Raw genomic sequence first — 16349 nt, 5'->3', positions numbered from 1 at the left:
GAGGAGAATTCACAGAGGAGAATTCCTCTGTACCCTTCCAGGAAATCCAGGAAATATTGAAGAAGCTGTTGCTATAGTATTGTATTGTTTTTAGTAAATAAATACACAATAGCCTTTTAATAATAAAAATGTTAGCAGCTACCACTTGTAGGCTTTATGTAAGCCTGGTAAGAGAGTTAACAATATTGGAAACCTCTCATAAATACAGGTTTACCATTTGCGTTTAAATGGGTGAAGCTTCCCAAAAAAGTCTGAGTCCTTGAAATAAAGGACTCTTCTCAGAAGAGAATGCTGCCTAATGCACTGAGGAATGGCTTTTCTGATCTTTAAAAATGTAGACCAAATTTCTATGGCATTTCCTTCTGTAATGGACCATCATTCAAGCACCTTAGCAGCCTATTTGCTATATTTCTATAACAAGCCTATCTTCATCATCACTGCTAGTGTCATCATATTCAACCCTGTTTTGCTTCCTCATTATCTCTAAACCTTTCTTTTTGTATGTCTTGGAAGATGTTGCAGAATAAGTCTTGAACTCGGGGAACCTGAGAGTAATTGAGGGCTCTTTAAAGGCAGCAGTATTTGTTTCATGTTGCCTTCCATAGTTACCCGACTGCAGGTAGGTTTCATTCTTGTCCATATTTCCATGAAGGATTTTTTGAGAAAAGTTTGCCCACTCTGTGTATTCTATATTGGGTAGGTTAGCCCTTGTGGTTGACTCAAGAAGAGACTCTGCTTTTGATCCCAGTGTATGTGAACATCCGGGTTGGGAACTGGCAGTTGAGTTTTCTTCTGGAGATGAGGATCTAATTTCTTCAGTTGGACATTTCTCTCTTCCTGAGGCCTCCATCACCATATCTAATTCACCAAATCTTTGCCTCTCTGACTCTACCTTTAGTATGTTTCCCTGGGTTGCTTCTGGACATAAGGAAACAGGATCAGTGGTTTCTGAGCTTGTGCTGTCAATCTGGCTGTCTGTGCCTGTATTTGGAAAATCAAAAGGACAAGACCAAAAAGATGATGCCACTGAGCCAGTCCGAACATTTGGCTGTGATTCCCCTGGAACTGATCGCTGAAGCACAAGTGGTTGTGTTACTAAACAGCAAATTTCTATGTCATTGCTGACTTGCTGCATGGCAGTATTAACTGTGGATGAAAAGGAATGAGCTGTCACGGATATTTCCAACGGAGGTGTAATGTTCTGAAAAGAGAATTTTGTTCTGGTATGTTCCCTGATTTGCCCAGAAATGTCCTGCAGAATTTACAAGGGGAAAAAAAGTTTGCAATTAAAATTTTCAATCCAGAGCAATCCTATGCTTTGCAAAAAGAATAATTAGGGTGACTATCAGTATAAGACATTTACCTCTGCTATAATTCATATCACCTGAGTAATTAGGCTTATCAACCTTTATTTATACAACCATGATTATATTTGCACTTGTTCTCATTACTGCAAAACAAGCAATTTATCCCTTTTTTGATGAAGATAACAAGATAACTTCTTTTGTTTTCCCAGAGTGTTTGGGGTGTAATAGGGACTTTTTTTTTTTTTTTTTTTTTTACTTAGGTGATGACAGATCATGCTAGTAATTTACGAATGACAGGGGTTTCAAGCTGCATTCTTATCTTATTATCCAAGACCTAAAAATACATTATTTTTATTAAGATATACTTGTGTGTGTGTGGTGTATATATATATATATACACACACACACAAACACATATATAACAATATATAAAAGATGTATATGCAATATGGGCAAAAGGTTTGGGATGAGTCTGCCAGCAGTATGGTGGTATCCAAGATGCTGAGATACATTTATGAAATACAATTACTTTGTAAAGAACATCTTAAGGGTTAGGTTCCTAAATATGGTACTGCTTACATTACACAATGAACCACTGCTTATGCTACATAAGAACCTAAGAGCCGTCTAGCTCAGTTGCGTCTTTCTCCAAGTGTGGCTGCTCACAGAATCACAGAATGGCTGAGGTTGGAAGAAACCTCTGGAGATCTAGTCCAACCCCGCCCTGCTCAAGTAGGGTCACCCAGAGCATGTTGCACAGAATCGCATCCAGATGAGTTTTGAATATCTCTAGAGACAGAGACTCCACAGCCTCTCTGGGCAACCCGTTCCAATGCTCTTCCACTCTGCTGGTGGAAGTCTGGAGAAAAATGTAAGAACAGGATAAGCAGGGAATACTTTTCCCAGCAGCTGCGCTGACACTGCATACAAGAGCATTGTTTGCAGCATGTGTAGATGCATCTAAGGCCCATCTACCTAGTGCAGCTATCATTAGCATTGAAACTACAGTACCATAGGCTTCCACGAAGGGCCTAAAGAAGCCGTATTGTGATGCTGAGTATGTATTTGTAGCTGAAGCACAATGAAGCTCAGCTGTAGCTGAGCACTTACACTGCTACATGGCCATTTGTATCCTCCTTTCCTTGTTTTCAGCCTAACTGACTCTGTCTCAGTATGCTATCTGCTAAATCTCCTGCCACCTCCAACAGCAGTGCGAACCTAAAAGCATAGGAAATATCCCTTTCAAATCATACAAGTTTATCTTTTCTTTTAAATAAGCAAATTCCAACATCAGTAAGTTTTCATTATATTTTAGACCCAAAATACTTTTAAAACATTTTAAAACAAAATCTGCTACAGAAAAAGTAGATAAAACTTCAATCTTAAAACAGCTAAGGATAATTGAAGCTGTAATTAGCAATTTTTTTCGGAATAATCAGTCAGGCACAGATTAAAGTGGAATACCTACATTTTTATCCATTTCGTCTTTTCGCTTAACACGGGTTAGTTTTTCAGTATGGGAAAGTATTCCTGAGTTATTCTTTTCTTCTTTCTTCCTTCTGCAAAGTGGCTTGTCTGAGGTGGAACAAGATGCCTCTTTTTGCTGGTGTAAGAAACCTCCTATTGAAAAGAGGTTTGGAGAAACTTTTACTGTCATGTTTATTCCACTGATATGCTAGAAGTTACTAAGCATCATATCACTTAACTAACTTCCATGTATTTATTATTTCATGTACATTTCTCTTTTAAACTTGATACTTTATCTCAACTACCTTATGTTTGAGATTTTATTGGCCATTACTGTCTCGCAGAATAATTGCTATTCATATCTGCTATGAGCTAACAACGGAGTATCATCTCTGCTTCTGAGATGATTATGGCATCAACACCATTTGCATTAATACCACTAAGTAAATGTTTGGGGGCTGAGGGTTGTTCAGTGAAACACAGACAGGCAGCAAATTCCTCTAGTAAGTGCACACCCCAAACCCGTACCACATCATAAACACAGAATCTTGTTTCAGAAACTGAACTGCTTAGGCTTCTAATGGAAGGTTATTTCAGGACTCCTGTGCTCCAGTAGTTTAAAAATTGAATACCAAGATTAAATTTATTTGTACTCATACTGTGTTTTTCCTTGTGCTGACACTAGTCCTTCTGCCTTCAGTTTAAACTGAGTAATCTCTTCTCTGGCTCTGTGGAATACAGACAATAGCCTTATACTTTTTAACCTTCACTTTGCTAGACCAAACAAGCAAATCTCTGACTCTTCTTGCAAGAGGAAAAGAAAATTAGCAAGGTATGGTGGTGCAAGTCAAGGAATGGCTAGGGAGTAACTGATTTAGCTGTGTAAAATTCCAAAGTGCACTGGCATATGGCATTGATAAATAATACTGCTAGAAATCTGTCACTTGATACGCATCTACTTTTCTGAACAACAGAATGACCATGTCAGCTTTTCACTGATAATATTATATATCTAAATTCTGTGTTAGAACTAGAGCAATTAGGAAAAGGGGGCAAAAGCAAAAGTAGGAAAACAGGACTAAAAACTCTCAGCAAAATCATGTTTTCTTCATTTTACTGGTAGCGGTAGCATATACTAGTCAGTCAGAAGGCCTGCTTTTTATTTATGACTAGAAATAAAACATAGTATCTGACTATTAATTATATTATATGCAGTTCATTTACATTTACATTATTCAGTTTTCTAACATGCCTAACAGCAGATCAGAAAACTGAATTCTCATTTTTTTCCAAAATTACCTCACCTGAAGATTGCATGAAGTACAAAGTTGCAGATATTGTATAAATAACTGTTAGTTCTTCTATTTTGAGAACAGTGGATGCAACTCATATCGTTTACATATTTGTATACTGACTTCACTGTGCAATTGAGAATAGTACTGTCATCTGCTTTTGCAACAGCCATGAACTATTTAATAGCCTTCAGTTTTGGAATACTTGTGTTGTAGGGGCTATGCACAATCAAGAGCTAGCTTTTGCATTAAAATGTTACACAAAAACAACTAGCACTTAACGTGTAATTAGCTCCATAATACTTTCAGATATCTCTAGTGTTGTTATTTATGACATGAGTGCTTTCCATGTATTTCAAAATACCCAGGCAGAAGGGTCACTGTAGTTGACCTGTGTGATCCTGAGACAATGTGTGGTGTTTGTGCAAAAAGAATTCATATAATGTCCTGCTCCTTTTCCTCTGTATTTACACAACAGCAGCTAGGGAGATGCAAGAGAGCAACATTCATGTCCTGGTGGCTGGTGTGATCACCAGTGAAGAAGGTATGCTCGGTGACTGCTGGCTGTTTGAAAATAGCGTCTTTTGGTACACAAACGCGGAGTAAGTGACAATAGTGTGAACTATCAGTGAGAAAGCATAGAGCTTCTTCCAGAAGAAGTATGTTGTAACAGTGTTCCTTGTAAGTACTTGAAATAAAGAGGAGGTTACAACGCGAGAATATAATTCTCATGTCTAACTACTTTTAAAGTGAATACTTACCTTGTAACTTTGATTGAGGAGAAAGACACTTCTTAAGTTGATTAAATTTATAGGTTTGTGATGGGTAGCCCTTTTTCAAATCATCCAGTGGTCTATGTGGAAAACAGTGTTGCTTGCTTAGTCGGTTAATTTTCAACAGAGCGTATCCATGTGCGTGCCTCCTTCTGTACCTGTGTTGCAAACAGCATTGCTCTCAGTGAAAAGGTAAACAAATACATGCTATTTAAATGCAGCTAGAGTAAAATTATTCCATGGCAAAAGGCAAATTTAACTCTAACAGGAATTTACTACTAGGAAGGAGATCTTAATTTATGTATGCTCAAAAAAATCAGAATGTTGGGCAACAGAAACCCACAATCATTTTATTAAAGCTTTTTCTCAGTAGTGTTCAGTAAATCCTGTGTCCTTTTCTCTCAGAAAAAAAAAAAAAAAAAAAAAAAAAAAAAAAAAAGATTCAGTAATACCAGATCCAGAGACCTTTTTCCTATAGTTAGAATTTTAAAATGACAAACCTTGTAAGTGTTAGAATTACATTAGGATCACCTGTACAAGACTGCATAGATTTGCTTTTTCTATTTCATTTCTGTGCTACCTATTCATCACTAATAAACAACATAAAATATTTCAGTTTCTTAGAGAACTCACACTGCAAAATCCAACTTTTTTTTTTTTTTCTCTAACTAGACCTTTCAATTAATCTTAATGATTTGGAACAAAGGATATGTTAAGGGATGTGGGATCAGATTTCCAAACTAAAGTATATTGGGAAGTCCTATTCCTGTATCAGTAGAATCAATCACTACACAGAGAGTAATAAGTAAATCTAAAAGGACATGCTTAGCTAGGTGTTCTGTATATTAGAAAAATATATATTACATTCAGTGACTAACAGTTTGACCAGTTAGCTACCTAAATGCATGATTGGAGCTTTCTGGTTCCTATACCTATGTGATACAGCCAAATGTATCAGTCTTGAAATCAAAAGAAAAAAAAAAACAAAGAAAAATCCTAGAAGAACGTCACTAGACTGTTTGAATAACACAGACCCAAGTATTCTATTTTTGTTCTTCTGATTCTTCAAAAGTGCAGTGTTAGTTGCCAAACTAGATGCTGTGATTAAGTTACTGCTACTGATTTTTTTTCACAAGGGAGTAATTCTGTCTGGTTTTGGTCAAAAAATAAGAGGGATGTATGCATACAATATATGTTTCTTTTTAAAACTATTCATCAGGCATCCTGCTGCCTCTCACTCTTGAAAGATTAAAGGCTAAATCTTCCACTGATATGAACTCCCATTAAAGTCAGAGGAACTGTGCTGATTGATGCAATGAGTCTTTGATAGTTTTATACTCAAATTCTTCCTGCTTTTTATTTAAACTGAATGATCCTTTAAACTGTAGCTGCTTTTGTTAGTGTTACAACTTGATACCTATTCTTCTGCATTCTCTTGTGAATACATGTTCAAGATGCATATCTACTGAGGACACGGGGGTCTTGCATGTTGCCTTTCACTTGTAATCGGAATAAAAACTGCAATATTTTGGATTCCTGCCAATACTGATAACTTTAAAAGAATCATTTCTAAGGCATAGTGAGACTCAACTGACCAGTCATCTTCCTTTGGTATTTGTTTGTTTTGCCTAGAAAAGTCTGTTACTGTAAACAGTAAACAGTATATTGATATTTTTGTTAATTTACCTTTATAGGGCTGCTACAATACAGGAATAGCTCTTTCTAAGAGATTTATTTTTCTCCCAGGTTTGACTAGGTTGAATTGTGGGGACACCTTTTTATTTTCTATGGATTTTATTGTATCTATTGTAGCAAAATGATGACTGTATACAGTGAAGCTGAAAACTACATTCCTTACCATTTGGAGGTGACTTTAATTTTTTTCTGTTTGTGGCTTCTCTTGAGTTTATTTGTTGTGATTCTTTCTCTTTTGCAAACTACTGTTTTCTTCTTTTGCTCCGAAATATTTGCAAAAGCACCACCAGGAGCTGCTGAGCTTAACTGTTGAGAATATTGAAAAAATTTGAAAGCACAGGAAAATTCAGAATTACATTAATTGAGATACTGGAAATCTATGCTATTGTTAAAAAGCATAGCTCCTGAGTGACTCTGAATTTTTTCCTAGAATTTTGTTAGTTTTTCTAATCACTCTGTCCATCTATTGCTATAAAATCAAATTAAAACAACTCACTGCTTTTGTGTATCCGTTCAGAATTACTGTGTGTACCATTGTATTCTTTTTGTCATATAGAAACTAAGCTTATTCTTACAAAGCTATTCTAGGATCTGTACAGATAGACTAGTCTAGCTTCATTTAACCTAAAAAAGAAAAGCTTCCAAGCTTTAAAAACACTTTACAGAGTTTAATGCAGTTTGTTTTTGCTGACTTTTCAGTCTATCTCTAAGGAGTTTCATTATTGCTTCAAATCTTAAAAAAAAAAAAAAAAAAAAGAAGAAGAAAAAAAAGAGAAAAGAACAAGCTGTGATACACAGCCTGTCTTTGACTGAATATCTCCAAGTATAACAGATACTTGATCTTAACTGTCTGCAAAGTTCTATTCTAATACAAACATTAATTTTAAATGAAAGCAGTAAAATAAATATGCTGTTACAGAAGGCTATAAAAAAATATCCCAAGGGGAAAATTTAAGAAACAGAAATTACACTTTTCTAGCTAAATAGCATTCGTACTTAAATTCTCAAGCAAAAGAAACTTAAATAATCCCACAAAAGTATGTACAGTTCATGTACCAAATGGCCAGATAACTAGTCTTATAAAGATGTAAGGTATAAATTCTGTACCCAAAATGCCTGTATATGGCCATGAATATATTTTTGATAATTAGCTCATATTTTTGTAATAAGAGGTTTTTTTCAGGCAATTATATCATCTTCAGAAAGGGAACAAGATTAATAATGTTACCTCCTGCATCTGTGGTCCTTTAGAAAAGGATGAAACCAGTGTTTTTAAACTCCTGTTTGTTAAGCCATAGGCCACAGTCTTGCTAATATTTTTCATTTTGAAAAAAGAAATATCATATTTTGATAGTGTGCATTCATTGCTAGATTCCTTATCACAGATGTGCATGGAGGAATAAGCAGAGTCTGCATTCCCTTTCTGCTCAGCAGGCAGGGGAAGGCTTCTTGTTAAACAACACCAAGTCAATCGAGGTTCAGCACTTAGTGATGGGAAGGTATTCTTCGTGCTCAGTACTGTTAAACTTCCAGAGCAGCAAGTCAAACTATTGTGGGGAAGTGCTGGGAATTCTTTACAGTGAGTAGTGAGAGTGTGGCAATAACAAGTGCCAAAAGAATGGCAAAAGTAAGTAGAGTTGTCTGTTGAGCTCTGAGAATGCTCCATACCCTGCAGTGCTGGTGAAATGTCCTTACGAATGCACGGATTTCCATCTGTGCCCCATCCCAGGATTGTTTGCTCTGGGGTCACTGGGCAGCTTTGGCCTGATGTCATCTCCAAAGAGTTGCTGCCTGAGCACAGGTGATGTAAAATGCTCTTTTCTTCCTTGATATCTGCTGATATGAAAAAGCCACTTGTATACATAGAAGTAAAACATATTTTCTTCATTGGCATCTGTGCAGAAGAAGTAGTTGTGTTCATCCACTTGTCTTCAGTTTGCCTTTGATAATTTAATTTATTTTTGTTGTATTTGTTTTTCCAAGCATCTTTTATCATTTCCTTCTGTCTAAAGTTTTGGTTATAAAAGGTGTTATCTACTGTGGTTAAAATACTTGTGGTTTCTGAGTTGACTGGTGAACAAAATGCTGGAGTTTTCCAGTTTGCATGTACGTTCCATCGTAGCTCTCCTCTGCAGGCCTTTTGTCTCACTTCAAATTTTAAAGGGGACCAAGCCACAGCATTAGAATCAGAACTGAGTGATCTGCTGCTGGAAGAGCAAGAGGGGCTGGTTGTGGTGTCCGTCACAGACGTAGATGGTGTAATCTTCTGTTCTGATCTAAGCAGAAGTGACAGATCTGAGGATCTCTTGCCTTGTGGCAATTTAAGGATATATTTAGGAGAAAAGGCATTTTTCTGTGGGACTGGAGTTAACTGACCAGATTGCAGATGATGAATTTTAGCAGATATGTCAACAACATTGTCACTGAAAAGTGGTACTTTTCCTTTTGTTTTCACAAGACATGTTTTGACATCTTTATCTGTTGCATCGTGAAAGGCAAAAGAATTGCAATCACTTCCCGTTAACTCAGGCCCCAGAAATCCCACAACTGAAGCTGCTGAGATCCCTGCTGAATGTGAAAGGTTACCGTCACTATAATTAAGAGGTTTTGTGGGGAGTCTGATTGTTTTCACACATTCCGCTCTCTCAGCACCTTCAGACGTGCTTAATTTTTGCTCTTTTGCTTTACCTGAGGGTTTCATTGGTGCTGTGCAAAGACACTGAGCGGTACTGCAAGAGACTCCCTCTCTTTCATCTTCTGCGTTCGTTTCACTAGTGGGCCCAGAACAGGACTTTAACGTAATGTTTTCTTTCCTTTCCACATCAACTTTCAGCTTTTTTCTTTCTGATGGTAGGTTCTGAGATTTTCCTGAGGCTTCTCTATTGCTGTTGCAATGGACCCACAGGGATGTCAGGGCATGTTGGCCAGTTTCCTTCTTCCTGTGATGGTTTCCATAATCGTTTGAAGTATTTTTACACTCTGATTCAGATGGACTGGATTTTTTCTCAGATTCTTTTGAATCTTCCCAATTGCTACTCTGTACTGGCAAGCAGTCATCATTCATTACACTGCTGTTTGGTTGACACGGTGTATTTTGAAGCCTGAGCTCACAACTGCTTAGCACTCGTAATGTGTTGTTGACACTTGTGTTTTTATCTGTGTCACTGCCTCTGAGGTTTTGGGAAGATTTGCTCATTATTGTATGTGCTCTAGCATTTACTGAATGTGATGTTTCCGTTACGTAGGTTAAACTGCCTGCAGCTTCCTCTGAGGATGCATTCTGTAGAACATGATTACCATTAGGACAGCTTTCTGATTTAACAGTGTTTAAATCTGCTGTCCCAAGGGAGGAAAGCCTGTCACTTAAAGAGCTCCTGCTGTCTCTTTCCTGAATAATTTCAGCACTGCTGACTGATTCCTTTGAATTAGGAGTGAAGCCTGTAATATCTGTAATCTTATTCCCCCTTTGTTTCATTTTCTTGGCATTTTGACTGCTTTTCATTTTTTGGTAGATTTTCTTAAATGTTTCATCTCCATACATTTGCCATTTTTCTTCAGAGAACATCTTTAATTTCTTTTGATTTTGTTTCTTATTTTTAGCACTTACCACTTCTCCAGCCCCAAGCTTTTTACTCCCTTGCAACTCCTCAGCAGGAGAAGGAGAATCAGCTGCATTACTTAGTGGCAAGTCATCCACTGCCGTTTGTCTGACGAGTGCTCGGGGATGGCTGTTAGGAAAATCTATGGAATTTGCAGCAAGATTGTTGCTAGGCAACAGACTGGAAGAGCTTGTATTTACAGACTGCTTAGTAAGAGAAAGTGGGTTTGAGCAACCTGCTTTGTCATGCACCGTTCTTGTGCCCACCACAAATGGCAAAGAGTTGCTTCTTGTAACAGGCACAGAATCTATTGTAGTGGAGAACTGTGTGGGGACGGAATGAAAAAACAATGGCTTGCATTTCTCTAGGGGTGCAAAGGTAGATTTTGCTGAACAAAGGGAAAGATTCTTCCTTCTATTTACATCAAAAGTTCTGATGTCAAAATGGAAGGAGTCTTTGTATGTATAAGGCATTGGCAGATCAATGCTTCCCTGTTTAGAAAGGACAGTTTTTCTGGGCCTAACATTATCTAGCTGGGTATCATCCACCACACTCTTGTTATGAGAAATAAGTTTTGAGATGTGTTCTTCCAGCCTCTTTTTCTCTAGCATCAAGGCTGTAGCTTTCTCAGCTGAATCTAGCTTTGCACTACTTCCGGCTGTGCACCTTAAGCTGCTGAAGGCAGTTTCACTTTCCAGTTCCGTGCTGTGTTCAGAGAGACTGTGCAAGGGGCTGGGCGATGGCATCTGTTGTTCTGTACTATCAGAGCGTGACAGATACCCTGAGTCAGTGCTCTCGCACTTCTTTAGCTTGCAGTCAAATGGCTTGTAATCCCACTGCTTGTCGGAGTAGGTTGCTTGCTGCCTTTGCAACTGAATGTGCTTATTGGCAGCTGGAGTTCTTTGCTCCTGTATCTTCTTTCTCTGGGGCTCATCATATGGCAGAGCCACCGGAGATGGTAAAGATTCTTCTTCAGGAACCTCCTGATTAATCTTTGAACTGAAGGATGGATTAGTTCTGATTTGATTTTCTGAAGCAAATGAGTCTTTTGTTGCTGGCAGTGGAAGATCTTTAAAAAGTGTCTTAGTGTCTTTTACAACACTCGTCTCTGAATTTCCTTGTTTAATCTGCACCCCTTCATCTTCACGGGCACTACTGTGTAGTTTGGTGCCTTGATGTGATGTGACGCTCTCTGCTGCGCTCTCATTTTGCTCCAATATGCCACTGTTCTCCGAGTCTGAAGGTAGTCTGGTATTGTTGACATGTGTTTGAGTTCGTCGGTGTTTATACAAATTACTTTGAGTTTTAAATGCAATGCCACAAGTGGTGCATGGAAAGGGCCTCTCTCCTGTGTGAGAGCGAATATGTTTCTCAAGGACACTTGGCTTCAAACAATCTCGTCCACAGTGTTTACAGATGTATTTCCCGGCATTTTTCGATTTTCCTGGGTTTCCAAAAGAAGCATTTGCACAAGAATTTGGTGACAATAAAACTGGTAAAGTGCTCACTATGTTTAATGTTAGAGTTTGTCCAAGTTGTTTTTGAAAAACTGATTGAGGCTGGTATGTCCCTTCTGAAGGAACAAGTGGATTCAGGATTAGAGGTATGTTACTGCTGTCTAGATTTACACAGCCTCTGCCGGTCACCGACTGACTGTTTGGCTGAAAGCATCCTGGCTGGACAGGCTGGTACAGCGGTATGGTAAGGGCTTTGAGATACACCGGTTGAGCCAGTGCTTGCTCCCGCTGAGGAGTCGCACTGCTTTGACTGAGACCTGAAGAACCCTGTGCAGGCTGAAGAGAAGAAGTTGGATCGGGTTGATCTGCTAGTGCAGCTGTAAAACAGGAATGCTTCTGTGCCTCCATTTCAAAGATAGTTGACTACATATTCATGTATCTGTAGGGGAGAAAAAAAAAACAGGGAAGAAATTTCAGATAGCTACATATTTTTTTTTTTATTACTATAAAAAATAAGCCAACCATTGGACTGGGAAAGGTAGCACTTAGAAAGTATCACAATCTTATATACTTGCCTTATATAGAAAATAATTACTTCATTCTCCAATTACATTGATTAATCATCCATTTGTTAGTTAGGAATTAAACAGTTTAGTGTAAAGAATGTTAAAGAATGCACTTAAAATCTATTATAAGTAAATCTGAGCATCAAATTTACAAATGGAAGGTGCTATAAAAACAGCAAAAATATTTTTTATATTATTCTTGGCACCTCACAAATAACACAATTTTAATTTTCTGCAACCATATTCATATGACATTTATACTGTGTTCTTTTAATTTAATCCAGAAAGCATAGCATTTTTAAATAATTAAGTGGTACTTAATTTAGCATTTAACAAAGATTGGACACAAGACTAATTCACTGTCTAAAAATCCTGTAGTCTTGGAAAACTAAAATTTAAAGGACTAATCAGACTTATTGCTGTTAACATATAAACATGATACAATTCAGGTTGGAAGTATGGTCAGCTCTGTGGTCAGATGGGGTTACTCAGGATTTTATCCTGTCTGCATTTGAAAACAGTTGAAAATAAAGACTGCACGACCAGTTTGGGCAACCTGTTGCAAACGCACTACATTATCCATGGCTGCATATAATCTGTGTCCCGGTTTAAGTAAGCTCAGGCTGAATACCTTGCCACAACTGATGTAAAATGAATATGTGGGAACAAAGGAAACTAATGTCCTGTTTTACCAGTGAGATTTGTCTAAATACGTACAAAGTAGAACAGATGGTATCATAACAAAATAGCTGGATAATTTAAAGCTGTCTTTTGTATTTTAGCCCAAATTTATTTTGTCTGATTAAAGGGAATACTATGGTATCTTGTTTATTTTTAGATATTTTCAGTATCAGCTTGGAACATTTTGTAGGTGCAGTTTTTGAAAGAAGTGAAGCCATTCTTACAAAAATCTGTCCAAACATATTGCTGTTCAGTGCTGGTCCAGACTACTTTTTATTTTAACAAGACTTTATCTAGTCTTTTTTTTTTCTTAGAAACAAACTCAGAAACTATAAAAATAAGATAGTTGAAAATTATTTTTGAAAAAGATGATAGAGATATCCACATAATTTCTTGTAATTATAGTTTGTGTGAAAATTAGAAGGCAATCTGTGAATTTTTATTCAAATTTTTATTCAGCTATATTCACAACTCTATCTATTGGCTGTTATAAATAATATCCTATTCTTGTGCAACCAGTTGCAAAAAGCACATTTCAACTAACAAAATCAGTGGCTAACTGTGAAATCTGCAATTTGCTACCTTACTTGCATAATTAGTGGTGGTGTTCCTGTTCCCTTCTTGGGTCATTTTAACCATTACTGGAAACAGTAAAGACTTTCCTCAAAAGTGTTGTTTGAAATTTGGACTACTGCCATGTGACACACACCCTATGTAGATTCTGTTACCATTATTTAAAGTAAGATCTCTGTTATATATAGTTACTGAAGAAATTTGTGGGAAAAAAAATTAAGAGAATTTTGCAGATAATTCATATAAAGGAGAAATGGCAATCTCAGTGAAATTATATATTTCTAAACATTCCTCAGTTACTGGTGAAGCAGCTGATAAGGCAAAGGTCCAAGAGAATTTCAGTTACTTCATAACTGAAAATGACTGTGTCACACTCACATGTCACATGAAAAAAATGGGGAAGTTGTGGAAATAACATTTTGTTAATGATAAAAGGAAACAGGTTAAAGCTAATGGGTTATGTGCACAGTAGTAAATTTAAATAGTATCTTAATCAATAGACTAGGAATTTGTGTTGTTTTCATAATAAATATATGCACCACTGAAAGATAAAGCAAATCTCCTTGTTAACACTCTTCTGCCAGTGAAAAGGTTTTGCATATTAGGATATTGCCTTTAATCACACTGTAAAGAGCCTATAATCCCATGGTAAAGGATGGTTTAAATTATGTTCTCCTGATGTGTAGCTCACAAAACAACTGTAAATAATTGTCTCCTTGAGCAAAGCAAAAACAGCATACCTAATGCCTGGTACATTTTACTCGGCACTCCCAGCCCTGCTCCACTTCTAGAAGTTGTGCCACTTCCTTCCAGTTCTGCCTGAGCTAGCCGACTTGCTTCCACACAAAGTGGAAAAGAGGAGGGCAGACAGCAACGCAGCCCCTAGGATGTGTTCTCTGACCTTCCTTCTGGTCATGAGCAAGGACATTAGATTCTCTCTGTGCAGAAGTGCAACAGACCTGCACTGGAGTAATGGAGAAGCATCCACCAACTGCAAGGAGCTCTGGGCTAGCCCGTTTATGAAACAGATACCGCTGCCTCATGGGATTCTCTTTCTTCACTCAAAGATCTTAATTAATTGTAATAAAAATCCCAGAAAACACAACCTGTGAAATGAACAGGCCCACCCACAGCAGTCTGTTGTATCTTTCCTCTTCCCTTTTTTCTCATGGATTTTATAAATTAAACTCAGTTATCAAGCATGGATTTTTCTTGTCCTCTTTCCAGAGATTTCTGCATGGACCAGAGACTTACATGGCTTTATAATATAGGTATTGACTATATTGATAAAAGAATCTAAAAAGGATATGGCCTATAAAAGGAATTAAGTCATCATCCATACTGTGCATTGTGGCTAGCTCTACAGGATTAAAGTGGATTTCTCTAATTTGCAAAATGAGACTATGGACATTTCAAGCCCATTTAAGCTGTTTTTAAAGCCATGCAGTCACTGTTATATAGCAATTTAGCTATTGTAAATTTGACTGATAGGTAGATACTGTGATAACAGGAGCACTAGAAATACCAGGCATTGTACAGATGTAAAGCGTAATATTTGCAGAAAAACCCATGTAATAGCATGCGTAATTTATCTGCACAGTGCAGATAAATTGCAGTTGTACTTGCAATAAAAACAGAAGCAAGTGATAAGACATGAGACTGGCACTCATAAAGTAAGCATGCTGTTATTTTTCCAAAGATGTGAAAATAAGCAAAATTTGATGGAAAAAGATATGTTCAGGAGATAAGATGCAAAGAGGGTAAGGGAATACTCTGTAACTAAAGCATCTAACAACTAAACACAACAGACAAAACAGATTACAGGAAGTAAAGGAATTTGAGCTCCCCTCCGTCCTCGGCAGAAGTGTAGACATGAGTAATTACATTTCAACAACGATAAGCCTGCTCCAGTGTCACAAAGCACGTTCCCTCTTTGAACATCCACTTTGTATGTGTAGCTGAAGGGTACTTCAAGGCCAGCCTATAAATTAGTAAGACTTGTCATGGACAGATGTTTTTAATATGAATCCTGTAGTTCCAAAGTACCAGAATATCTGTGTAATTTCACATACACCATTAAGATTTCTGGGGCTCAAAATACACTACAGTCCTGAGAATAGTCTCAGTGCTCTGGAATGTTCCGTTTGGAAAAATCAGGATTTTTTCATGTTAATGACAAGGTAATGGCTACAGAAAATTTAAAGGAAATTTTAGGTAATGCTAACCAGTTCAGATAAACTATGATATACAAGCTTCATAACTTTTAATAATATATTTCTGCCAGCTGTGGTAGAAATAGTAGTTTGGTAAGTAGTTGCTACTTTTCACACCAAGTGATACTTTGCTGTGGAACATACTTTCTTTACAAGTGAACCTTCTGTGCCTTGTATTCTAATGTGGTGAATAAGATTAGACTTTTCACATCTAGAGTTTCTATACAGAAACAGCCACTATATTTGTTTACACATTGACAAAAATAGCTTGTGTCAAATTAGTTCTGTCTCAAGGCTAATTCTGAATAGTCCTTGCCTAAAACAGAAAATCTTCCTTTGCTGATTATCCCCTAAGTTCTGTTACTATCCCCTACATGATGTTCTGAGCTCAGTTTGCTTTCAAGTAATTTGCAACATTGAACTACTAGTGGAAGAACTTGATCCGACTAGACGAGGAAAGTTTTCCAATAAGCAAAACTAAAAGCAGGATTTGGCCTGTCTGGAATTTTTTCAGTGAGTTTCTTAAGTTATTAGAAAGTTATCATAAATGGTCAATAAAATTCCATTTAAATGCAAGTATTTGATCCCTCGTTTGAATTATACTTTCAGGTACACAGCATAGGCAGGGTATCTGTGTAACACTGTTAAGTCAATGTAGTAGTTTCAGATGACAAATCATCATAGCAGAACCTGTCTTATTCTGTTAACCAGTATAAGCAGTACAAT

General features: G+C 37.1%; 1 protein-coding gene across 1 annotated transcript; it reads right to left on the bottom strand.

The window, feature by feature from the left end:
• Positions 1–403: 403 nt before the first annotated feature.
• ZNF831 (zinc finger protein 831) lies at positions 404–11998 on the bottom strand. The gene is made up of 5 exons (XM_062589415.1): positions 7763–11998; positions 6698–6840; positions 4828–4997; positions 2776–2927; positions 404–1252 (listed from the first exon to the last, which is right to left on the bottom strand). The coding sequence occupies exons 1-5, from the start codon at positions 11996–11998 to the stop codon at positions 404–406; spliced, it is 5550 nt and encodes a 1849-aa protein (XP_062445399.1).
• Between the last annotated feature and the right edge of the window lie 4351 nt (positions 11999–16349).

Source organism: Rhea pennata, chromosome 16 (genome assembly GCF_028389875.1).
Source record: "Rhea pennata isolate bPtePen1 chromosome 16, bPtePen1.pri, whole genome shotgun sequence".
NCBI lineage: Eukaryota > Metazoa > Chordata > Aves > Rheiformes > Rheidae > Rhea > Rhea pennata.
Note: the sequence above shows the minus strand (reverse complement) of the source record. Positions and strands in the feature narration are given on the sequence as shown.

Coding starts and splice junctions, on each gene's coding strand:
- ZNF831 (XM_062589415.1), bottom strand. CDS start 11,998: ATGGAGGCACAGAAGCATTCCTGTTTTACAGCTGCACTAGCAGATCAA. Junction 4,998..6,697: donor ATTAAAGTCACCTCCAAATG/GTAAGGAATGTA, acceptor TTTGCAACACAG/GTACAGAAGGAGGCACGCAC. Junction 2,928..4,827: donor TCCTCAATCAAAGTTACAAG/GTAAGTATTCAC, acceptor TCTTTTCAATAG/GAGGTTTCTTACACCAGCAA.